Source organism: Hyperolius riggenbachi, chromosome 1, assembly GCF_040937935.1.
Source record: "Hyperolius riggenbachi isolate aHypRig1 chromosome 1, aHypRig1.pri, whole genome shotgun sequence".
Classification (NCBI taxonomy): domain Eukaryota; kingdom Metazoa; phylum Chordata; class Amphibia; order Anura; family Hyperoliidae; genus Hyperolius; species Hyperolius riggenbachi.
The window spans coordinates 495,673,023-495,699,026 of record NC_090646.1 but is presented as its reverse complement, the minus strand read 5'-3'; the positions used below and the strand labels follow the sequence as shown (position 1 = coordinate 495,699,026).

The following is a 26,004-nucleotide window of genomic DNA, read 5'->3' as shown; positions in this document are numbered from 1 at the left end:
GTTGAGTCCATATATTCAGCATCGGCTAAAGAGAATTACTCCCAAGAGCCAATCCTTCAAATAACTACTACAAATAAAAGTAATGAGCTGATGCACTACCGCTTGGGCTCAGTCATCTGAGGTGGTAAACTGGGAAAGCTACCAAAGTTATTCATATATGAGAGAAACGGTATATATTTTCTGTTAAGCATAAGTCATATTTTTTCTGTATGTCAAGCGTCAGCAGCCTCTCATTATCATTCCAGCCCTTTTTACTTTATTCCCTCAGAAATCCATTAGTAGATTTTGTGAATAAAACAACTAGGTTACTATTCACCAGTATATAGAGATCTTTAATAATACACTTCTTCCTCCTAGGAAAGCATACTCAAGCTGCAGAATCTTCTATTTAATGACTAAACCTCATCTCTTGCTTTATTAGTGATGAGGTGAGGTGGGCACTGAATGATTACAAACACTTGGAAACACATGGAGAATATTAGACCTGTTGCAGTGTTTTCAGTTCATTCTCTAATCTTATTTAGGTCCCAGCAGGATGAACACAGCTACCCTTGTTTGTGTACAATCTCTCACCTCACCCATTGTAGGGTCACTAGGGAAGGAGGCTCTCTGTATCGTCTATCTGTATGCATGAGCTGTCAGTGCTAAGCTAAGTAAAGCAATAGGAAATGCATTGGCTCTGTAGAAACCAACAGGCAGAGCGCTGTATTTCTGTCAGTGAATGTACCCGGGACTATTAAAAAAAATTGTACATACCTGGGGCTTCATTCAACCCCCTTCAGGCTGATCGGTCCCTTGCCGTCCTCCCAGGCCGCCTGGATCCTCTGCTAGGCAGCACAGTAAATCCACCAGTCGGTCTAGTCGGGGCAGGTGCAGTCCGGCCACCTGCACTCCCCTTTCACACTCCTATGGCTGGGAAAGTTCTGCGTCTGCGCATTAGTACAATGCAAGCGCAGAACACTCCCGGCTACGGGTGTGCAATAGGACTGTTACCAGGGAGTTACCAGGCCAAATAGAGGAGGATCCATGCAGCTTGGGAAGACGGCGAAGGACCGATCAGCCTGAAGGGCGCTGGAGGAAGCCCCAGGTATGTATATTTTTTCCATGGTCTCAGGTTTAATTCAGCCCACAATCCTCAGGTGCTTCTTTATTATTTTTCATAACAAAACAAAAATGTGGTGTTTTCATACTTCACGTCTGTTTTAGTTGTGGTTAATGCTGGGTTCTGGAGTGTTCAGGAAAGTGGCCAGGCCTAGAAATTAGAAAGTGACTTGAGAAGCCATGGTGCTGTCACATGTGGGCTATTATCAGTGACACAAGAGGTTTTGTTGAGGGCTGGACAGAAAAAAGGCTTATCTTTGGTTGTGAGTATCATATTAAGGTGGGCATGTGCTGGCAGATGGCCACTGGATTCTACCAAGAGATAGATCCATCTCTGAGTGAAATCTCACTTATTCACACACTACAAATAGAATTTTAATACATTTCACCTTTAAATCTATTAAAACTTGATGGAACCGCAGTGGTGGGCTGACTTGCAGCCCCCCTTGGTCACCCCCCCCCCCCCATCTAATGTGTTGGCAGTGAGTGGAGCAAGCTCACCTGCCAGCACGCTGTCTATTTTGCCACTAGACGCCTGTTCCCCCGTGATTCTGCGTCATGTACATAGTCATGTAGTGTACATGCTGCCAGTTAACGAAGAACATGCGCACTGACTGGGATCAAGACAGGACACAGGAGGCGGCATCCCGTTGGATAGGTGTGTGCGCTCCACTGCCAACATTCTAAAGGGGCCCCGGTAACACTATTTTAGATGGGGAAGGAGACCTGCAGGGGTTCTTTGATCAACTGTAAATCTGCCTCTGCTACTGCCGTGCACATGCTTCCTTTCGATAGAGATCTTTCCGATCGATTTCAGCTGTTGGCAGTGTTCTTGAACAGTAGTCATTATATACTGTATCTGATTGGACAGTACCCACTCTAGAAGTCTTATGAAAGTGTTTTCAGCAGTGAGGTTGTTTACTGCTTATCAAATACTGCCACCCACTGTATTTATGGATGATCCCATTAATTTGCATTATACAGTAACCGACTGGTGGTCAGTCTCCAGCTGCAGGACAGCTGAACTAATGCCTGGTTTAATCATACAGCTAGCCCCTGTGGGTCATGTAGAGAGTGATCCCACGGTTATCTTCACTAGGCACAGAGAGCTGCATATAGACCTGAATGTTTGGTACTGACAGTTGGCATGTATTGCATTATCGGTTGGACAGGGGTGGCTGTAGAAGGCAGGAATCTGCTGTAAAAAGTGTAATTTGGCAGTGGCTACTACCACTAGCAGGAAAGGAAGCATAAAAGGGGGAGGTCTGTACCAAACTCATATTTCCACCTAAAATGATCACGGATAATAGCATTGTAGTCGGAAGAAGCGAGTATCGCCCTGCATCAGTGAATGGCTGACTCACTTATATATTCTGCATCAGGCATACTTAGTAGAATTGCCAGATTTGCCAGATTCTCCACTAATGCCTCTCTCAACTGCCCTAAATCCAAGCTACTAGTCCCCTCTTTCTTACACATGACATGGGAATGTCCCCCAATTAATGACTATTGGAAAGAAGTAGTAAATTTCTTACATGACCAAATGGAATAATCCATCACTGAATCTCCCTAACCTTGTCTGTTAGGTGTGCTTTCAGACGATGGCATGCACCAGGTAGGTAAAACTTTGATAATAGAATAAAAGTCAGCCAGTCTTCCCATTTAAGATATTGGTTTACTTTCATAGGAGTAGGAATGGGGAAACAAAGTAAATTTAATATGGGAAGGTTGTATCTCTAGATGTGAACCCTGTGATATAAGCATTCTGTTGAAATGTTAGGCCACATGGTCATAAATACTGTGAAACAGTAAACATATGATGATATCATGAATATGTGGTCATAACATGTTATGGGAACAAAGGATACCAATTATTGAAATGTTTGGAATTCTTCTGGTACTATGCATTGGCTAATATATACGGTATGTATGTATGTATGTACTTTACTATGGCACTATATTCAGTACTGAAATGTTGTTGTACAGTATGTTATTATTATTATTATTATTATTTATTGTATTTATAAAGCACCAACATATTACGCAACCTTTTTTATTCTGCTAATAAACTGAGGAGAAAAAAATGCTAACTACATACAATGGCTTGCAAAAGTATTCGGCCCCCTTGAAGTTTTCCACATTTTGTCACATTACTGCCACAATCATGAATCAATTTTATTGGAATTTCACGTGAAAGACCAATACAAAGTGGTGTACATGTGAGAAGTGGAACGAAAATTATACATGATTCCAAACATTTTTTACAAATCAATAACTGCAAAGTGGGGTGTGCGTAATTATTCAGCCCCCTGAGTCAATACTCTGTAGAACCACCTTTTGCTGCAATTACAGCTGCCAGTCTTTTAGGGTATGTCTCTACCAGCTTTGCACATCTAGAGACAGAAATCCTTGCCCATTCTTCTTTACAAAACAGCTCCAGTTCAGTCACATTAGATGGACAGTGTTTGTGAACAGCAGTTTTCAGATCTTGCCGAGGATTCTCGATTGGATTTAGATCTGGACTTTGACTGGGCCATTCTAACACATGGATATGTTTTGTTTTAAACCATTCCATTGTTGCCCTGGCTTTATGTTTAGGGTCATTGTCCTGCTGGAAGGTGAACCTCCGCCCCAGTCTTAAGTCTTTTGCAGACCTTAAGAGGTTTTCTTCCAAGATTGCCCTGTATTTGGCTCCATCCATCTTCCCATCAACTCTGACCAGCTTCCCAGTACCTGCTGAAGAGATGCACCCCCCGAGCACGATGCTGCCACCACCATTACTGACAGTGGGGATGGTGTGTTGTGAGTGATGTACAGTGTTATTTTAGCGCCACACATAGCGTTTTGCATTTTGGCCAAAAAGTTCCATTTTGGTCTCATCTGACCAGAGAGCCTTCTTCCTCATGTTTGCTGTGTCCCCCACATGGCTTGTGGCAAACTGCAAACGGGACTTCTTATGCTTTTCTGTTAGCAATGCCTTTCTTCTTGTCACTCTTCCATACACGACTAATAGTTGTCCTATGGACAGATTCCCCCACCTGAGCTGTAGATCTCTGCAGCTCGTCCAGAGTCCCCATAGGCCTCTTGACTGTATTTCTGATCAGCGCTCTCCTTGTTCGGCCTGTGAGTTTAGGTGGACGGCCTTGTCTTGGTAGGTTTACAGTTGTGCCATACTCCTTCCATTTCTGAATGATCGCTTGAACAGTGCTCTGTGGGATGTTCAAGGCTTTGGAAATCTTTTTGTGGCCTAAGCCTGCTTTAAATTTCTCAATAACTTTATCCCTGACTTGCCTGGTGTGTTCTTTCGACTTGATGGCATTGTTGCTCTCAATATTCTCTTAGACAACCTGAAAGGCCGTCACAGAGCAGCTGTATTTGTACTGACATTAGATTACACACAGGTGCACTGTATTTAGTCATTAGCACTCATCAGGCAATGTCTATGGGCAACTGACTGCACTCAGACCAAAGGGGGCTGAATAATTACGCACACACCACTTTGCAGTTATTGATTTGTAAAAAATGTTTGTAATCATGTATGATTTTCATTCCACTTCCCACGTGTACACCACCTTGTATTGGTCTTTCACGTGGAATTCCTATAAAATTGATTCATGTTTGTCGCAGTAATGTGACAAAATGTGGAAAACTTCAAGGGGGCCGAATACTTTTGCAAGCCACTGTAGTCATTCTGCTAAATGCTCCAAAAGTGCTAAACCCTAAACCCCTCCATTTCTTATCTAAAACTGCTATTTAGCTAATCTGCTCCCATAGTTAAAATTGCTACCCACTAAACCATATTGTTCCCCTGTTTAAAAGTGCTAACCGCTTAGCTACTATGCCCTTTACCCAATTTAAAAGTGTTAACCATTTAGCCACTGTGACACTTTGGTCCCCTTGCTTGCAGCTTGACCACCTGGATTCCAGTTAGACAAATCAAGAATTTGTCCTTCACAATTGTGATTACTGCCAGTTATTTGTGCTGGTTGGTCGAGACTACTGGTTAGCTGAGTTCCGGATAACTGGGATTCTACTGGAATGCATAGAACATATTTTATTGTATATGTTCATGAATCCATAAAAATCAGCCAGCAAGCATTTTGGCTTACGTTCTCTATGCATGGTTATTGTTCCATTGCCTGATGATTTATGGACAGTATTGTGAGGAATGACATTTTTTTGGAAACACAAGTTGTAAAAGTACTGTTGCGCTTGGAAAGCTTGGATGTGAACCATACCGTCTGTTACATTCAGTCGGAAAACACAAAGAAAGGCACTTGACCTTTTCTTTAAAGTTACTGTCTTTATTTAGGCTTGGTATTCCGCTCACAGCAAGTGACACCAGTTCTATTGGAAGTAATTAGTAACACCTACAATTATAAATGTCAGAGCTCTGACAAGCAGCTTCCAACCATCACTACACACAATGACAACAGCAGAACATGCTTTACTAGAATTCTGTATGTCAGGATTTAATTGCCACCTGTATTACAGGAATGGTTTACTGCTGTACCAGGCAATCTAGAAATTTATATGCTTTGTGCAGTCATAGGAAGTAAATGGTAGCCCAATATAGAAATAGAAACCTTTATATTGACGTTGTTTAATAGGGACATTAATTACCACCATAATAAACTGGTCATTACATTCTGTTTGTGTATGAAAATAATTACAAAAGTGAACCATTATTAGCTTTCAAAATACTACAGCAACGTAAATGTCCTTTTTAAGAAAAGGTTTTAGATTTGGAAATGAAGCAAAGCAATTGTTGGTCTTTGGTAGAGTCTCCTTCCTGTAACTGTGCTTCAACACACACTTTAATCCAATCAATCAATCTGAATAGATCTTCTAGTTAAAATAATTAGTTGATTTACAATCTCAATTCAATGTTTTGGTTTAATACTTGTTTGCGAGCCAAGCAATCAGAATGGTTGGTGACTTTTTGATCCCTTTTGATCAAATTGCAGTATTGGTCTAATGGTTATATAATATTTTTTGATTTGAAATATTAACAATGATGGAAATAGGACAATAGGAACCATGGAGACAAGTAAAGGCAGTAGCCAGGGCAACGGGTACCAAAAAGCAGCATAATCTGATAGGACCAATCGATCTGGAACAAAATTCAGGACCCTGGAGAGAATCAGACAGCTTTGGGGAACAGGCAAGACAGCTCAGGCACAATGCAGGTAGCAGCTTTTTTAGTTGGGATGCTGAATGACAGAAGCACACAGGACACTTCCCTGCATAAATTAACAGATATCGGCCAGCAGATGGTGCCAGTGTGCTCTTATGAAATATGGGAAAGAAAACAACAAGCTTGAGTTACAAAATTGGAGTTCACTGGAGAGTTTCCTTGAAGGGTAAGGCTCGGTTCACAGCATATTGGTATATAATGGATAAACAGTGCCAATCAAGAGTTTTGTAGCAGCGTTCAATGCATTTGAGAGTGGATGAGTTGTATAAGATGAATGTTTTTGCATCCGCTTTCCCTAAAAAAATCATGCAGCCTGGGTTTGTGTGTTGCAAAAATGCAATGGACAAAACTAGACACGATGAAGATGGACAAGTGTGGGCGGGACTATAGGCAAACATGGGTCCATTCAGCGTGTCCATTGGTCTGCTTTAGTCCGCTCTGGGAAATGGTCTGGCAACAGATCCAGTGTGAACAGAGCCTGAGTTGGGGACCTAGTGCTTCCTTAAATACTGGCCAGTGTAAAAGAAAGTGTATTGCTGTTTATAAGGCAGTGGATATCGGAACTAAGCTGACAATATTTACAAACATAAACAGCAAATCTGATTTTCAGTTGTAAACTGTGGTGAGCTAAATCACTTTCTGGCTTCTTGAATGTAGAAGAAATACAAACAGCAGAATTTCTTGACTAAACTGAATTTTGCTTCACTTTTGTGGCAATGGCCTCAATTCACTAAGCTTATCTCCTGTCTTTAATAACTCTTCTAGAGTTGTTACCATGGTGATAAGGCATGTAGTATTCAGGAAACATTTTACCTCAGGTAAACCTAAAGTTAACTCTTCTGTCTTTAAGTTAACTCTTCAATCCTTAAAATAACTCCAGAGTTAAAGACAGGCTGTTTATTAACTGCATGTGAAAATAACTACAGAGGAGGTAAAATAACTACAGAGGAGGTAACTTAAGGAATGAAGAGATAAGATAACTCTCTCTTATGTGGAGGTAAGTTTTCTCTTGCTTTATTATCTCCAGCATGATCTTCGTGAATCGAGGCCAATGTCACTTGCACTATGTATTATTTGTTCTGATGAATGCGTATTTGTAGCTCTTGCTATGACTGCAAAGTTGAACTTGTTAAACCGGCACCGCTGTGACTTTATATTGAAGCACCACTGTGGAGTGTAACATCACAGAGTCAGTTTGCATTTATGGTGCTCACAGGTCTGGTGAAGTTTTAGTGTTTAACAAACATTGCCTATCTGTGACTCTTATATTCAGTATTACCATTCTATCTGGGAGAATGAATGAAAGGCACAAATTATAGACCAGACTGCGCAGAGCTTGTACAATTTCCAGAAATTCACTCACTGCTGACATGGTGAGGAATGGTCAGTGAGAGTGGAGATAATTAGCAGAAAAATGTTACAAATCACAGCCATGGACCAAATATGTTTATCGGGAAATGCAAGCTATAAATCCACATAGACACCTCTATAAAAGTTGTTTATGAGTTTTTAAGTGCTCTTTGAATCTCTGTTCTCTGCGTCAGCCCAGAGATCATGGAAAGGGCTCGCTCCCAGGTTGTGTGGTGCAGTGCGGTACTCACCACTCTTCTTCAGGGCCTGTTTATACAGAGTGGCAAAGTGAGATTTAGATTGACACTTTTCTGTTCTTCAGTTTTAAAGATTATATTGCCCCTTTAAGATAACTTTATTTATAAATCAGCCAGCAACTCTGCAGCAGCTCACCACATTACAAAACCATTGGCCAGCTACTATAACATTTCTTAACTGCAACTAACAACAGACTGCAACCTAAAAAGTCAAGTAGGGCTATAAATAGTCAAAGTGAACTAGAGATATAAATGATTCTGGCTTTAATAAACATTGTATGCCGCAAAAACAGGAGGCGTGGCATGCAGACACGTATCCTGAAGAGTGCAGGCATGGCACGTGCCCCAGGCGCCCTCCCTCTTTAAACAGCAGGGGAGGCGCAGTGCTGCTGACTGCATTCCTGAGTCTAAGAGAGTAACAATCATCCAGCAGCCTGGCTGTCTCAGTCTTTGTCATATATCTACATTAGATGCTATTGAGAGGTGAGCTCCAAACTTTTCCCTCTCTCCCTACCACAGATCATGTCTCAGTTCCCTGAGATAGCAGCAGATGCTTTTGGTCTGGAGGTTACAGGATCTCCCATTCATTCTCCTCTCTGGCATTTACACATTCCTCAGCCTTATCTTAATATGCTGTTTACTTACTTTTATTTATGACACTCTCTGTACTTTAACCATTATCCTGCTGACATCTCTGTGGCCAGTTTTAACAACTTCTCTCTTTTACAGTGTACCTCAATAGTTATGTACATCAAACACAGTAAATATCAATTATGGAGTAAATTCTGCATGGTCACAAACCACTGAAAAAAAAGCAAAAAATAAACTAATAACCTTTGAAAAGCTGAACAGGTTTTTTTGATGATAATTTGTTTTCACGTATGTTCAGTACCATAAATGACATTGCACTATTGTATTGCGTCTTCAAATTATGATAGTGTTTTAAATACAACATGCCCACATTTGTAATACACAATTTGCCTTGCTTTTTTATTGCTGTACAAGTTCATCAAATTAAGGGAAGGGCTTTTTCTGTACATTTCAAACTGCTGGCACATTTATTTTTGCATTTAGCTATCGCTAATTACCGTGAAAGGTGATTTAAAGTTGGGAAGATTGACTTTGTACAATCACACAGCATCTGCCAGATTAACTTATGCCACCCAGAGGATTTAAAATAAATATATAAAAGCAGATTAGCTGCTTGTATCGACACATTTTAATCTCTCACGTTCCCAGCCAAGAAGTATATCACTCATGATAATTATAGGAATGTATTTTTTCTTCTGTCAAATGTGTTTTGATCACACACGTTCTGTAAATATTCCTAATTATCTTAAAACTGTTAATGACTACCCTTTTGGATCCAAACTGAAATGGTGGAAAGAAAAACAGATCTCTCTGTTCCTCTGCTCTAAATCACAGTCTCTTAATGCGTATTAATAAAATGAAACCTCCATAAACATTGTGAGTGTGCAGACCTCCAATCTGCTCTACAAACGTGTGTAATGCACTAGCACACATCCTCCAATGAGCTTTTATGATTGCAATCAACCCAAGACATGGCTTCAAGGTTGTCGTAAAAGGCGACTTTAATTTGGTAATATTTATCATTATACTTTTCCATTTCTTACCTGCAAATTTCCATTTGTGTGGAACAGGGGAGTTTCTAGCCTCAAAGATCAGTGGCACATTTTCCCCCCAGATGCTGTGGTGCCTCAATGGCGGGTATGCTGGGAGCTGTGGTGCAGCAATCGGGGGTATGCTGGGTGCTGTGGTGCCTCTATGTGGGCATATTGGGTGCTGTGATGCCATGCTGAGCGCTGTGATGCCTTTATAGGGGCATGCAGGGAGCTGTGGTTTTTTTATGGGGGCATGCTGGGAGTTATGGTGCCTCAATGGGAGGCCCATAAGATTAACCAGCAAAGAAGGCAGGTAACTCTGCCTAGTCATGCTTATGTAACACTGCCTATTTATGTGATTTGCTGCATTTTTTTTCGTTGCATTAATGGAGAGGGGGCCTAAATCAATATTTTTCTGGGCAGGCCTACTTAGACCTCTGTTAAGTTCATGTAACTTTGGCTCCACCCATGACCACACCCACATTCTGGTGCATGGCCACTCCCATTTTCCGTCTGGAGTGCCAAAAGTGTCCTGGATCTCTTAGGAGCCTATCAATGCTCCTGGTGGGGAAAACAAACTTATGTCTAATATAGTGTGTGTGTTTTTTGTTTTTGCCTAAGGCTTAGTTCACACTACAAATTGGAATTGCAAGCGCTAAGCGCTTTTGTCAGCGATTTTGTTAAGTGATCCCTGTCATTCTTTTTTTTTTTTACTGTGTTTTTGTTTTGCGATTTTGTGTGTAAGTCATTAGTAAGTCATTGTTGTTTTATTCCAAATACCATGGTGCTGAGGGTGTCTCTGTAGTTTCCATTATCCTATTACTGTAGGTAATGGTTTGAACACGCATGTTTACAAAAATACCCTTTGTATGAAAGTGGTCACATGCCAAGAACTCATTCACGTCACCATTTTCCTGTCATCTTAAAACTTTAACTATGCAATAAGGTTGGAGTGAGATCACATTGTGTTTGACAGCTTTTGGTCAACATCACATTTGTGCTATACGTGAAATCTGCTGCATGCAACATTTCAGGGGCGCAGATGCTGAGAAAATGGTGTTTAATATAGCTTGCTATTTTTCAGTTATTCTCCTGATATTTTCTGCTGTCTGGGAAGTGCAGTAATCACAGGAAGTTAACCCAACACGCATTTCCAAAACACTAGCTAGCCAAACATGGCAAAAACACTCTGTGTTCGCTCCATTAGTCGGACTGGTTTTCTCCAGAAATTGCAACTTGCTATTTGTTTTTTACTTCAATTTTTTAGGGAAATTTTAATGTTTTCGGCAGTTAACATTTGTGCTCGCACCCACTGTACTCACTACTCAACGAAGCTTGGTATGACTCTCATTTTCACTTCTGCTGTATGCGGATATTTGAAAGGGCTCAATAAATATCACTACAGCAAGGGAGAGTGCCAGGTAGTTTCCTTTTACCTTTTGATTTTGCATTTTGTTTTGTGAACACAGGCTTATATTTTAGCTACAGCACATCACAGTTTCTGTCAACATACTAAGTTAAATCAAAGCACCCTAATGCCATTGACCAACTGGTCTTTTTTTTTCTTCATAATAATATCCAAATGTATAAGATATCCCCTCATCCTCATCCCATATAAGACGCTAATCTTTTTTAAGGGCAACTAGGGTCCTTCAAGGGAAAACTCATTCATTTTAATCGTCCAGAATGAGAGTAGGTAAGTATTGAAAAAATCATCCGATAACCAGTTAAAATGTCACTTTATTACAATATATTAAATTTATACATATCAAAAGACTAATATTTTCGCATAGCCATTACAATAACATATAATATTTCCACAATAACAACTACAGCATGTTCCCAATATGGGTAACTCTGATCTGGAATATTGTCCCATAGATCTGGTCAACCAAAACCATTATATGAATCCCTTATATGAATTCAGTGGAGACCCCATAGGGACACTTGTGTCTGTACGTGTTTCTACACCTTGCTGTATGATTATTATTAATGCCGAGATAAATACTTGATTTTCTCTACACGTTTCATGACCATCAAACGCGATGTAGTTCACTTCTTCAGGAGTAATATCTTTTCCCGGCTTTGTTGATATATTAAGTCATTAGCTGAAATCCCTTAAAATGATCTGAAAGAGCACACAGTTTACATTCAGCAAATCACAATATCCAGACAAGTGGAGTCATCTCACTAGGAGTACAATAGATAGTTTTCTGTAGAAAATTTGACTTGTATGTGGAGATGAACCAAAGTTAGCCAGTTGTATTTGCCTTAGCTGTTCACATGGCAGCATGGCTCAGTGTGCATCTTAACATACTAAGTTAATACAGCCTCTCATTACACATGCTGGTCTTTGTAATGCCGACCCTCCACCTTCTTTTGCATTTCAACAGTAAACACTGGCCAAATTAACAGTGAAGCAGCATTGAATCCTCCACACCAGTTAAAAAATTAAGCTGGCCACAGGTTTCCTGTATCGTAAATACATGTGAATTTCCCAGTAAACAACTTTATGTGTGATCAAAAGCAACACAAATTCCATGACAAGAGCACAATATGCCACTAGTCTTCAGGGATAACATTTAGGTGTACAATTATCATAGCAGAAAATAGGCTCTTGAAGGTTTTCAACAGCATCATCTGGGCTTTGTTGTCCTGCAACGTCTTGACAGGCAGCCAATTTTTAGCTCATATCACAGAGTGCAAATATTGTCGCAGAGTCACGTAGCAGAGTCATTTGCATTTGATTCGCTTTGTGTAGTTTATTTTTCAATCAATAATATGCCAACACTCTGGGTCTGACAACATGCTATCAGATTACATTGTAACAATCACAGCCATTCTTAGTGTTTTAAACGTTGTGTGTCCAGGTCAGACAAATCACAAAAGCATCTGTCTCTGCTTAGAGCAGCTGTCCATCTGAGCCTGGAAACTGATTTGTGTCATTATCAATTTATTGTCATTTTTTACTTGTGAGGAGAGGTGGATCACACATCTGTAAGAAGATGTTATGCTGTACAAGCAATAACCAAGAAAAAATCAGACTTTATCTCGCACAAAATATCTACAGCCAACAACAGAGCTGCTCAACTCTTCCACACAGTGGAATCACTCTGCAATCCTTCCTGCCTAAAAGCCCCAACCACATACTCCAGGGAAAGGAATTATCTGCCTTCTTCACAAACAAGGTGTCTACCATCCGTGCCAGCATTACACCAACATCAATTGACCACTGGACGTTGCATATGCCTACTACCGTACCACCATGGCAAGTCTTTGACACTCTGAGTGTAGAAGATTTTGGAATTCTCATTCAAAGTCTCCGCCCCACTACCTGCGACCTGGATCCTGGCCCAACTGGATCCTTAATGCAGTGCCCAGCGCTGTTCAGGCCAGCACTTCACAAAATCACTCAGTGCTCCTTGCAAAGTGGACTTTTCCCAGAAGAACTAAAGAAAGCAATCATAAAACCCCTCCTGAAGAAACCATCACTAGATCCTGATTCTGTAACCAACTACAGACCTGTGGCGAACTTACCATTCCTATCAAAAGTTATCGAGAAAGCAGTCGCCAACCAGCTAGAAGCCAGGCTTACAGATAACAACATCTTTGATACTTTTCAGTCAGGATTCAGGAAAAGGCACAGCACTGAAACAGCATTAGTCCGAGTAATGAATGATCTACTTGCTGCAAGGGACAAGGGTGATTGCTCAATTCTGATTCTTCTTGACTTGTCAGCAGCATTTGATACTGTGGATCATGAAATACTAATCCAGCGACTGAAGAATTACTGTGGCCTAAGGGGTACTGTTCTTAGCTGGTTTCAGACCTTCCTATCTGGCAGGACACAGCAAGTATGTCTGGGCACACACTACTCTAATCCAGTGCCACTTGCCTATGGAGTTCCACAGGGTTCTGTACTATCACCATTACTCTTTGCAGCCTATATGCTCCCACTGGGCAAAATAATCCAGAACTATGGTTTAGGATACCATTGTTATGCAGATGACACACAACTGTATCTGTCCTTCAAGCCTGGAACCCAAGACCCATCAGCATCCATAAATGCGTGTCTAGTGGATTTACAAAATTGGATGAACACCAGCTGGCTGAGGCTGAACTCTGACAAAACAGAGGTGTTGGTGGTAGGTGGTCCACACATGATGGATAAAGTTCAAAAAGCTCACCACCTCAAACTAGCAATTGGGGGAGATACTGTACAGTATAAAGACTCTGTGCGAAACCTTGGGGTGATCCTGGATGGAAATCTAAAACTCAGACAGCAGGTATCAGCTGTTGTCAAGTCTTCCTTCTTCCATCTAAGAAATATAGCGAAAATCAAACACCTTATCCCAGCTGAAGACCTACCTGCCCTGGTTCACGCATTTGTATCCTCCCGCCTAGACTACTGCAACGCCCTGTTAATCGGATCTACAGATAAGGTTCTGCGCCCCTTACAGCTAGTACAGAATGCTGCAGCCAGACTCCTAGCCAATGCCCCCCGCAGCTCACACATCACCCCAGTACTGCAAACTCTTCACTGGTTGCCAGTAAAATGGAGAATCAATTTTAAGATCTGCCTGCTGACATTCAAGGCTCTACACCAGAAGGGACCCAAATACATAGCGGATCTATTGGAACTTTATGCGCCTCCACGCACCCTCCGCTCTGCCAACAAGATGAAGCTGGTTATTCCCAGGATACACTTAACATTTGGTGCTCGGGCCTTTTCCTATGCAGCCCCTACTCTATGGAACTCACTTCCACAATCAGTACGAGAGGCTCCTTCTCTGGACAGCTTTAAAAAAAGGCTAAAAACTCACCTCTTTTCCCTAGCCTTTGAGACTGCATAATGCAGGGTCACAGCGCTTTGAGTCCCCAGGGAGAAAAGCGCTATATAAATATTATTGTTATTGTTATTTCACATGCAGTGAGATTCAAATAAAACCTTGTTTTGGACTCAACTGATAATATCCTCTCAGCCTCACCCTGCACATAGATCTCCTAGCACCTGGACAGTGTTTTAATCATGTTAAAATATACCTGAGATTGGAGGGAACAAATTCTAGTTTACTTACCTGTGGCTTCCTCCAGCTCCCCCATGGGCAGTAGCCTGCAATGGGTTATCTTTCAGAGGGGAACAGTGGCACAACGGGGTAGACCGGGAGAAAACCCATAGGACCTGTAAAGGTACGAACATTGAGTAGCGGTGCCCTGATTCTTTCACAGGACTAAATAGCCCTATTTCATGATAACCAAGCCGCAGCCAGGCAGGAGATAGCAGTGGTCCTCCATGCACCAAACTCTGGTGGCTCCTGTGGGATGATATACTGTATGCTGCTGTCGCATCACCTAAAGCTAACATTATAGTCCCACCTGGTGTTTAGGAACATCACTGCTTGAGGATGGGAGGCTGCAGAAAATCTCTCAACTATTTCTGTTTTTTGGGGGAGGGAGCTGCCTAATGTTGCAGTTAATACACACTGCCTGATTATGTTTTGGTGGATAAACACTGTCTCATTATGTTTGGAGGAACAAGCTGCCCAGTTATGTTGTTTTAGAGGGGACTTTGCCTAATTATGTTTTGGGAAGAAATGTTGCTTGAATAAGTTGTTGGGGGGACATGTTGCCTAATTATGTTGTTTGGGAGAACATGCTGCACAATTATGTTTGGGGATAATATTTGGCATGATTATGTCATTTGGAAGAAATATGTTGCCTAATGTTTAAGGGAATATGCCTGCTTAATTATGATCAAAACATGTACATAACGGTTATTGTGAAAAACAGTACATGCACAGTTTATATTATTATTAGACAAAGCGCAGGACAGCAGTATTGCGAAAGCAGCACTTCAGTTGCCTTCCGACTTCAGGGCACTGGAAAATTGGTTAAATGATGTTTCAATCATCTATTCAAGTGAAAGGACATTTCATAAATATTCACTGTCGCATTTGGCAGTGAAAGCAAAATTAATTTGTAGAATCGTCACCAAGGCAGGATTAAATCCCCATAAGAGTTTGTGATCTGGTGACCATTGCTACATGTAGGATTTTTCATCTTTAGAGCTGTTTCTGTAAGAAAGGAAATGTGAGAAAATAATCAGTATGGATACAGCAATAAAAGCTTAAACCCAGCCTAAACTTTAAAAAAACAAAACACAGTAGGGCTAGTATGGATTAATTATGCCTAGATTAGCACTGTTCGCTACCCTCACTGATCCCTGCCTCCCTTTTACATAGTATAGTGAGTGTTCAGCCTCCTGCGCTTCCACACTCTTGTCACTATCCTCAGAGCTAAGAATACATAGTGGGTTGTGCAGTTTCCTCCCCTCTCAGGCTCCTGTCACTATCCTCAGAGCTAAGAATGCATAGTGGGGTGTGCAGTCTCCTCTCCTCTCATGCTCTCCTCACAATCCTCAGAGCTAAGAATGCATAATGGGGTGTGCAGTCTCCTCCCCTCTCATGCTCTCCTCACGATCCTCAGAGCTAAGAATGCATAATGGGGTGTGCAGTCTCCTCTCCTCTCATGCTCTCCTCACGATCCTCAGAGCTAGGAACTTGAAGCGGGTTGTGCTGCTCAACTCAGACTCTCGTCCCTATCCTCAGAGCTAGGAACCTGTAGTGGGGTGTTCAGTCTCCTACGTTCTAAGGCTCTTGTTACTACCCTTTGAGCTAGGACCATTTTACCACAACCATTCCTACCTCTTGTTGACCAACATTAGGTGATGCGTACACGAGTCACTTACATTTAGTCAGTGGAAGCAAGGACTGGCCAAAACTATGGAGCTGTGACATGGATCTAGCTGCCAGCACAGGGATAGGTAACCAGGATAAGAGAAGACTTCACACCCAACTACACTATGTAAAAGGCGATGGGGCACTGTGAGACCAGCAAAACAGGGCTAAACCAGTTAGCACAGGCCCTGCTGGGTTTTTTTGTTAATTATTTCAGGTTTGAAGGAGTTTGCAAGGGCTTCAACCCTTTTCAATCCACTGTCACAGTGCAGCATTCCCTCCTGCTCCAGATGTCTGACTGTTTCCGACAAGTAGCCACATAGCTGCACGGTGGCGTAGTGGTTAGTGCTCTCGCCTTGCAACGCTGGGTCCCCGGTTCAAATCCCAGCCAGGTAAACATCTGCAAGGAGTTTGTATGTTCTCCCCATGTCTGCATGGGTTTCCTCCGGGTACTCCGGTTTCCTCCCACATCCCAAAAACCTACAGATAAGTTAATTGGCTTTCCCCTAAATTGGCCCTAGACTACAATACATATGACTATGGTAAGGATTAGATTGTGAGCCCCTCAGAGGGACAGTTAAGTGACAAGACAATATACTCTGTACATCGCTGCGGAAGATGTTGGCGCTATATAAATACGAAATAATAATAGTAATAATAGTTGGGTCTAATCTGATGATATAGTACCCGACACGTTGATCCCCTCTGGCACTATGCTGCATCATGTAATATAAATATTACTTGGGCACATTTGAACTCCCACTGTCTGTGCCACAGTCGGATCTATTCTAACATGGCTTAATGGATGAGGGATTACTTACGGCACTGTGATCCCCACCAGTGGCAAGCTGCACCATGCAATTAAGCGTTATGCAGGCATGCGTGCAGTGTGGCCGGTGCCGACCCCGCCGCACTGCTGATAGACAGGTTACTTCCTCGCACTAGAGCGAGGCGTTAGAGACCCCACTGGCCCTCCACCGTTCAGCATGAACAGATCACCCACATCCCCACTGCAGCGAATTTAGAAGTACCAGTAAGTGCTGTGGGGAACAAGGGTGATCTGTTTAAAGGATTGGAAAAAGTTAAGAAGCCTCTAATTAATATACAGAGAAACATGCACACCAGCCCAAAATTTGTATGCAATTCTTATATTAATGATCAGTAAATCTTCAAAAGGTATGTAAATAGAACTCCAGCAGGGAATACATATATACAGCGCAACAAAACCGCGCAATAGCAAGCTTAAATCGTGTTACATCAATAATCATAGTGACAACAAGTATTAGCAGTATACAGCGTATTCCCAATAAACAGAGGAGGAGGAGAAAGTGATTGTCCAATTTTAGGGTAAATAAATACATTTCTATATAATAATAAAATGTATGCTTGCTATTGCGCGGTTTTGTTGCGCTGTATATATGTATTCCCTGCTGGAGTTGTATGTACATACCTTTTGAAGATTTACTGATCCCTAATATAAGAATTGCATACAAATTTTTGGCTGGTGTGCATGTTTCTTCAGTGTTGATATCACACTGCACCCAGGTTTGTTTCAGGACTGTGTTGCTAAATGCATTCTAAATAATGAATATTTGAGAGTGCAGACCCTAATGTATATATAGTATAAGAAGTCTCAAATTGCCATCTGGTAGCTTAGTAAGCAGAGTGCCCCAACATTCTTTAAAGAACCTTTGTTGCGAATAAGAAGTACGTTTCTTTCAGAATAAAATGAGCCATAATTTACTTATCTCCCATGTTGCTTTCAATTACAGTAAGTTGTAGAATTACTGACAGATTTTGTACTAGCTCGTCTTCTCAAGGGGGGTTCTCAGGGTTTTCTTTATTTTTTAAAAGCACTTAGTGAATGCCAGTTGCTCTTTTCAACTGCCAAAAAGTGCGCAGCGAGCAGGGAGGCTGGCCAGCATCTTTGTATAAATCTTTTTCAAGGAATGTCTTTATAAAGAATAAAGGCCATGCTGAGAATCCCCTATGGAGAGATGGACTAACCCAAAATCTGTCGGTAATGTCAGATTTCTAATACTTACTGTAAGTGAAAACAACACAGGAGAGAAGTAATTTATGGTTCATTTTAATCTGGAAGAAATTAACTTCTTATTTGTATGTGTTTTAAATTTTAGGATTTTTGCAACAGTTCCTCTATAAGCAGCTAAAAATTCTGTTTGGTCACGTGACCTGAAGCTTCCCAAAGGGTTAAGAGCAGACATTTTGGGCAGGGGACCTGCTGATGTTTGATTTCAACATCCACAAGGAGGTGGGGTACAGACAGCCAACCAAGAAACTCCCAGCCTTCAGCTCTGGAAGCCTGAGCTGTAGGAAGTGGCTGCAAAGGATTCCTGATCAGGTAGGGTAGACAGTGATCAGTTACTCAAGGAGCTTCCATACAAGTAAATGTAGACTTTGCCACAAAGTGCCTTTACTGGATGAGAAAAAACAATTATGCCTGCAGCAAATGTACTCGGAGGCCAGAAAGACAACTGTACTATACTCCGATAACAGATTATGTTAATATAGGTTAACTTAGTATATTTCACTGTTCCAGGAAAAAAAGAATGAACGGACACATTCCTCATTCTATAATTATTCTGTGGACGGAGATAATGTATGCCACAAACATAAGAACTATGGCATTAACACAGTATTCAAGAAAATGTATTCACAGTCACATTTCTGGGTATATCGGTTTTATATTCCTCATGAAGGCAGAAGTCTAGCCTGGTGTATGTAGAGGTAGGCTTATAAAATCATCTGTATTATTCGGAACACTCTGGAGGCTGACAAATACCTCAGATTTTTGAAATCTCAAATGGTTCATCTTTTGCCACAAAGAGAACAATTGCTTTTGTTTCTTTTGTCCAACTTTAATCCCATTTTGAAATAAAGAGAATAATTGTGAAGAGTGTACTCTTTGTGTTTCTAACTATAGACCTGAACACTATAATGGCAAAGAAATCTAGATAAAGTGTGTGAGCGGATTGGAAATGCGGCTTAAAGAAAGCCTGAACTGAAAATTAAAAAGTCACAATAAACATACACAGGTCATACTTACCTCCTGCATACTCTACTAATCAATCGCTTTCTCCTCTCCTTTGTCCCGTTTGTCCACTGTGATAAATGGAATTCTCCATCCTCCATTTTGAAAATGGCCATTATTTCATAACAGCTTTCTGGTTAGCACACTGTTAAACTGTAACATCGCCCACTTGAGCCATAGGGAAAAATGGACATTAACTGCTACATCAGTTGTCCTATCTCCTATACCTGACAGCAACTGATATATTTTAGTTCTGACAAAATATTGTCAGAACTGAAAGGGATCATTGTCAGAAGAAAATGATGAGCTTCTGAGAGGAACTGATGGCAAGGCAACTATGTAATGTTCATTTGAAGTTACCTCGTGTGTTTATTTTACATAATTTTACTCAGTTCAGGTTCCCTTTAATAACCAACTCAGTAAAACAAATGTTTTATTTGGATACAGGAAAGAAATGGAGAATATCAGTATCTGTTAACCACTTCTTTACCAGCGAATTCTGGCCCCTTAAGGAACAGAGACCGCTGGTACAAAAAGAAGGGGTCCTACCAACGTCACGCCGCATAGATTCGGCGCTACTGCCAATTGTGCCGCTCTCCCGTCGCTGAAGCTCACTTGCTCTGCCATTGCAATGACTGCAGAGCTCTGTGAGCTGATCAGGAGTCGATTTCATTGGCTTCTGACCCTGTGATCAGTGTGAGCCCTACATCCTGGCTGGGATAACATGTCCCAAACAGGGTGTAGATTTCAATTAGCCCGGTCTGGAAGCGGTTAAAGAGTACCTGATTAGAGCCAAAGCTAACTGAGGTGAGCACAGAAGTATGTTAATGCTGGATCCACATACTTCCGTGCATTGTCCGTTCCTTTTAAAATTAGACTTATAGCCAAAGTAAAATTTTCAGACAGCATTTCCTGCTCCTAAAGGAGTTATCAGGCTAAATGAATAAAATAAGTGGTACTTACCGGGGGCTTCCCCCAGCCCCAAGCTTCCAGCATGTCCCTCGCCGCAGCTCTCCCCGCAGCCGTTCGCCGCAGCTCGCTCCCGGCCCCCGGCGATGACATCAGGCCGACCTCCAGGTCGGCCTGTACTGCGCCTGCGCGAGCGGCACTGTCAATCACCGCCACATGGGCCGGAGCGGACTGCGCAGGCGCAGAAGTTCTGTGCCTGCGCAGTCCACTCCGGCCCACGTGGCGGTGATTGACATTGCCGCTCGCGCTGGCGCAGTACAGTCCGACCTGGAGGCCTGACGTCATCGCCGGGGACCGGGAGCGAGCTGCGGCAAACGGCTGCGGGGAGAGCTGCAACAAGGGACATGCTGGGAGCTTGGGGCTGGAGGAAGCCCCCGGTAAGTACCACTTATTTTATTCATTTAGCCTGATAACTCCTTTAAGGGAAGGGAATAGGGTGGGGAAATAACAGGCAATGGGAGGGTGATAGTAGGGAATACCACAGCAAGCCTGCCTCTTCCTGTCTTTAGGCAAAATTCTAATTTTTCAAGGAGCGATTATGGGGACTGGAGGAGTAAGAAGAGAAGCATACAATGAACAAATGTATGTGGATACAGTATATGGACATACTTCTGTGCTAACCTTTGGTATTTGTGATTTGGGTCAGGTGTGCCTAACTTCCTGTCTCAGTGACATCAAGGGATTCAATATTGTTAAAAATTGTACTGAAACTTCCTCCATTCCCGATCAAGTTTTATTGACAAAAAATGGAAGTTTAATCAGATTTCTCGCTCAGATTAAAAAAAAATGTTTTCCTGTACAACCGATCAATTTTACTGAATTGCAGTAGAATCAGATCTTCTTATTGTATTGTGTGTAGACTATGATAGGCATATTAGATTTCCATCCCCTCTGCAGCAGCGTAGTTGACATCATGTGTTAATGAATTGTTCAATATACCTTACAAAGATCTGTGGAAAATTTATAGATACAATATAAAATGTGTAGCAATCAGATTTTAAAGAGGAACTGTAACCAAGGATTGAACTTCATCCCAATCAGTAGCTGATACCCCCTTTCTCATGAGAAATGTTTACCTTTTCTCAGACAGATTATCAGGGGGCTCTATGTGGCTGATATTGTGGTGAAACCTCTCCCACAGTGTGATGTCAGCACCTAGGTACTGACATCACACTGTGGGAGCCTTGTTGCATTGTGGGAAACAGCTGCTTCTATCTGCCCCCCCCCCCCCCCCCAAAACAGCATCTCCTTCCACAGAGTTCACCTGCCAGAAGTAAAGATGTTGTCATGTGATAGATTTCAGAATGAAAATCGGGGAGAAGAAAGATTTAACAATGGGCAATCACTGACTAAATCATTTATAAATAATTATTGTAAAAACTAAGCACATTTTTATTACGTTATTTTTACTGCAGTTTCTCTTTAAACAAATACTTATCTAATGCCCATTTATGACAGGTGTACTTAGACTTAAAGTGCCCATTGACAATGCAGTCTTGAGTGTACATTCTTGTCAAATCTATGTAGTAGAAAGATAAACTAAGTGAACATATTTTGAATCAGCATAAAACATGTAATGTAAACCTCTGAAACCGGCGGGTTCCAGGGTTGGTAAATCACCTGTTCGCTTGTAAGTCATGATACGTCTGAAACTCCACCCCCATCTGCCATGACATTTTTTGCCTGGCGTATTTTCGAAGCTGTTGTCACCCCCATGTGGTACTGAGACCCGCCCCCTGCTCGGAAACCATGGCCTGATACAGTGGTTTGCAAAAGTATTCTGCCCTCTTGACATTTTCCACATTTTGTCATATTACTGCCACAAACATTAAACAATTTTATTGGAATTCCACATGAAAGACCAATACAAAGTGGTGTACACATGAGAAGTGGAACAAAAATCATACATGATTCCAAACATTTTTTTTACAAATAAATAATGGCAACGTGGGGTGTGCATAATTATTCAGCCCCCTTTGGTCTGAGTGCAGTCAGTTGCCCATAGACATTGCCTGATGAGTGCTAATGACTAAATAGAGTGTACGTGTGTAATCTAATGTCAGTACAAATACAGCTGCTCTTTGACGGCCGCAGCGGTTGTCTAAGATAATATTGGGAGCAACAACACCATAAAGTCAGGGATAAAGTTATTGAGAAATGTAAAGCAGGCTTAGGCTACAAAAAGATTTCCAAAGCCTTGAACATCCCACGGAGCACTGTTCAAGCGATCATTCAGAAATGGAAGGAGTATGGCACAACTGTAAACCTACCAAGACAAGACCGTCCACCTAAACTCACATGCCAAACAAGGAGAGCGCTGATCAGAAATGCATTTAAGAGGCCCATGGTGACTCTGGACGAGCTGCAGAGATCTACAGCTCAGGTGAGGGAATCTGTCCATAGGACAACTATTAGTCGTGCACTGCACAAAGTTGGCCTTTATGGAAGAGTGGTAAGAAGAAAGCCATTGTTAACAAAAAAGCATAAGAATTCCCGTTTGCAGTTTGCCACAAGCCATGTGGGGTGGGGGGGGGGGGGGGGGGGGACAGGACAGCAAACAGGTGGAAGAAGGTGCTCTGGTCAGATGAGACCAAAATGAAACCTTTTGACCAAAATGCGAAACGCTATGTGTGGCGGATAACTAACACTGCACATCACTCTGAACACATCATCCCCACTGTCAAATATGGTGGTGGCAGCATCATGCTCGGGGGTGCTTCTCTTCAGCAGGGACAGGGAAGCTGGTCAGAGTTGATGGGAAGATGGATGGAGCCAAATACAGGGCAATCTTGGATGAAAACCTCTTGGAGTCTGCAAAAGACTTGAGACTGGGGCGGAGGTTCACCTTCCAGCAGGACAACGACCCTAAACATAAAGCCAGGGCAACAATGGAATGGTTTAAAACAAAATATATCCTCGGGCCTGATTCACAAAGCGGTGCTAACAGTTAGCACGCTAGTGAAAAGCCCTTTATCATGCCTAAACTCAGTTTAGGCATGATAAGTTTAGGGTGATAAGTTTAGGTGTGATAAGTTTAGGCATGATAAGTTTAGGTGTGATAAGTTTAGGCATGATAAGTTTAAGCACCAACTGCGTTAGCACCACAGTGCACAGCTGATCAAAAGTTTTGCGCTAGCAAAGTCTGGTGCACTTCGCATAGAGTTTAATGGTGCTGCTTTGTGTGCGGGACTTTGCACGCTATCTACACTTATCTAAACTTAGCATGCCTAAACTTATCACACCTAAACTTATCACACCTAAACTTATCACACCTAAACTGGCTTTTCACCAGCGTGGTGCAATGGTTATCACGCCTAAAGTCTCTAACTGGGTTAGCACCGCTTTGTGAATTGAGCCCCATGTGTTAGAATGGCCCAGTCAAGTCCAGATCTAAATCCAATTGAGAATTTGTGGCAAGATCTGAAAACTGCTGTTCACAAACGCTGTCCATCTAATCTGACTGAGCTGGAGCTGTTTTGTAAAGACGAATGGGCAAGGATTTCAGTCTCTAGATGTGCAAAGCTGGTAGAGACATACCTTAAAAGACTGGCAGCTGTAATTGCAGCAAAAGGTGGTTCTACAAAGTATTGACTCGGGGGGCTGAATAATTACGCACACCCCACTTTGCAGTCATTTTTTTAATGTTTGGAATCGTATGATTTTCATTCCACTTCTCACGTGTACACCACTTTGTATTGGTCTTTCACGTGGAATTCCAATAAAATTGATTCATGTTTGTGGCAGTAATGTGACAAAATGTGGAAATCTTCAAGGAGGCTAAATAGTTTTGCAAACCACTGTAGGTTGCTGCCAAGCTGGGAGGGGGCTGGGGCATTGCAGGTGATCGTGGCGGCAGAACATCAAAAACACTTTTGAAAACCGAGGGTGGAGTTTCAGATGTGGATTACGGGCACATAGGTGAGGTACTAACCCTGACACCCACCGATTCTTGCATAACTAAAACAGAAGTTTACATTAGATGTTTTTTTATTTTACAACCTTGGTACTCTTTAAGGTAGTCCCTTGTTTTGGATAAATGTGGTAAGATTATAAAGTCAAGAAGATTGTATAATTGAAGGGGCACCACTCAAAGCATAAAACTCATCTCTATTCAGAATTCTAGTGTGTGCTCCATCATATTGCAATCTACACTAAAATGCGCTATTGTCATTCATATAATGAATGATGAAAACATATTTTGATTCCAATGGTGGGATTGTGTAAGAAGATGCTTATAAATGGAAAAGACATTGTTAAAGCAGGGCTATAATGAAGCTAACCCTATGTCATCCTGTAATGTTCATTACTGTGACGCTGTGATCCAATCTATGAGCCCGCAGAGATGTGAAGAGCCAGCTCTGAAATAGTCTCATGATGACACTGACGTGGTCTGGCAGTTACCCACTACGAGGGAACACAAGCATATATATATATTTTTGTGGGCAGTCCCATGGTTAAACAATGGCACGCAAACATCAACATCAAATCCAGTGCCATCTCCAGTGACAGCATCCTGCGGCAGGTGGAAGCAGATGATTTCAGGGAAACAAGCGATGCTGTAAGAGAAGTGGGAAGCAGACATGTACAGTTCATGCCAAGACAGAATGGAACTGATAAAGGCTGCCAAGTGCTGGCACTCTTCCCTCCAGACAGATTTGTCGTTCCTTTTTTTTTTGCAGGGCTTATAGCATGCCAAACTTGCAACACATTTATTGTGGTTTGTGGACCCAGTCAGTGTTGGATGCAAGAAACGGTTTGGCTGTAAATCTATCACATCTTTCTTCCTTAAAACTTTGCTGGACTCTTCATTTGTCACCATAATAAAAATCATCTGTATGTGCGTATGAAGGTGTGTGCCAAATCGCTTAGTGTGCTCATTTTGTTTTCCACAGACAGTGAGATTCCCTATAGGTCAAAGTGAAATTGTATACTTATAGAGAATGTATGTGTGCATCAAACCAAGTAACACCTGACAAATCTGGCTTTGCAAGTTTGGCCTAATTGGCTATTCATGAGACATAGCTCATGCAAATATGCATTTGCTTTCGCTTGCCAAAGTTTGCAGGGTTACAACCAATACCGCAAAGCGGTTGCCCTGCGGGAATTAGTTCATGCTGCATTAGCACTATCCAGGAGCGCCACGGGGAGGCTTCCCAATGCCCTCATACAACCGGGGTGCCGGTCAAAGTGAAATTGTATGTTTTGGGGTATTGAAAAACAATCCTCTCCAGGTTAGCTCTGCAAATATTAGGACAGCTTTTTGCTTTTTATGTGCACATACAGATCCGGGGATGGTTGCAAATAATTCAGAGTGTTTGCAAAATTTATTGAAAATGGACCAGTCAAATGCTGACATTAGTTGCATCTCATTTACCTACCCTTTACAAGTCTAGCCATTCCAAATGATTACTAGGGCCTCATTTTTGCTATCATTTTTTAATCTATTTTCACATTTTTCAGCATTCAAATATGGATTACTGATGAACAGAGGAAAAAATGGATTACATTAGACCATGTTAAATCAATGGACTGGTTCTATCCAGCGTATTTTTTCCTCATGTATAAGAATGACAGCCTGTTAGCGTGCAAACATGTATGTATGTATGTATGTCTGCTCTCTAAGAGTCTGACACTACTTCCTGTTTATCAGGAAGTAGTGTGTGGCACTTAGAGACCGGACCTCCCTGGTGGAACAAATGGAGGTATGCCTGTGTTCCTG

At 41.8% G+C, this 26,004-nt stretch overlaps 2 protein-coding genes across 19 annotated transcripts in view; both read left to right on the top strand.

Annotated features, from left to right (window-relative positions):
- The window catches only part of ARVCF (ARVCF delta catenin family member), a 1,120,703-nt gene that overhangs the window by 693,943 nt on the left and 400,756 nt on the right, over positions 1–26,004 (top strand). The window lies entirely within an intron of this gene.
- On the top strand, positions 13,475–18,461 carry LOC137532216 (uncharacterized). Its single transcript, XM_068252507.1, has 3 exons — positions 13,475–13,679; positions 13,710–14,363; positions 18,403–18,461. Exons 1-3 carry the CDS (start codon positions 13,475–13,477, stop codon positions 18,459–18,461), a joined length of 918 nt encoding a protein of 305 aa, XP_068108608.1.

Bases quoted from the DNA above. Each gene is read 5' to 3' on its own strand.
- LOC137532216 (XM_068252507.1), top strand. From the start codon at position 13,475: ATGCTCCCACTGGGCAAAATAATCCAGAACTATGGTTTAGGATACCAT. The intron at 13,680-13,709 runs GTCCACACATGA...AAGTTCAAAAAG, and splicing joins AGAGGTGTTGGTGGTAGGTG to CTCACCACCTCAAACTAGCA. The intron at 14,364-18,402 runs CCTTTGAGACTG...TTTAAATTTTAG, and splicing joins AACTCACCTCTTTTCCCTAG to GATTTTTGCAACAGTTCCTC.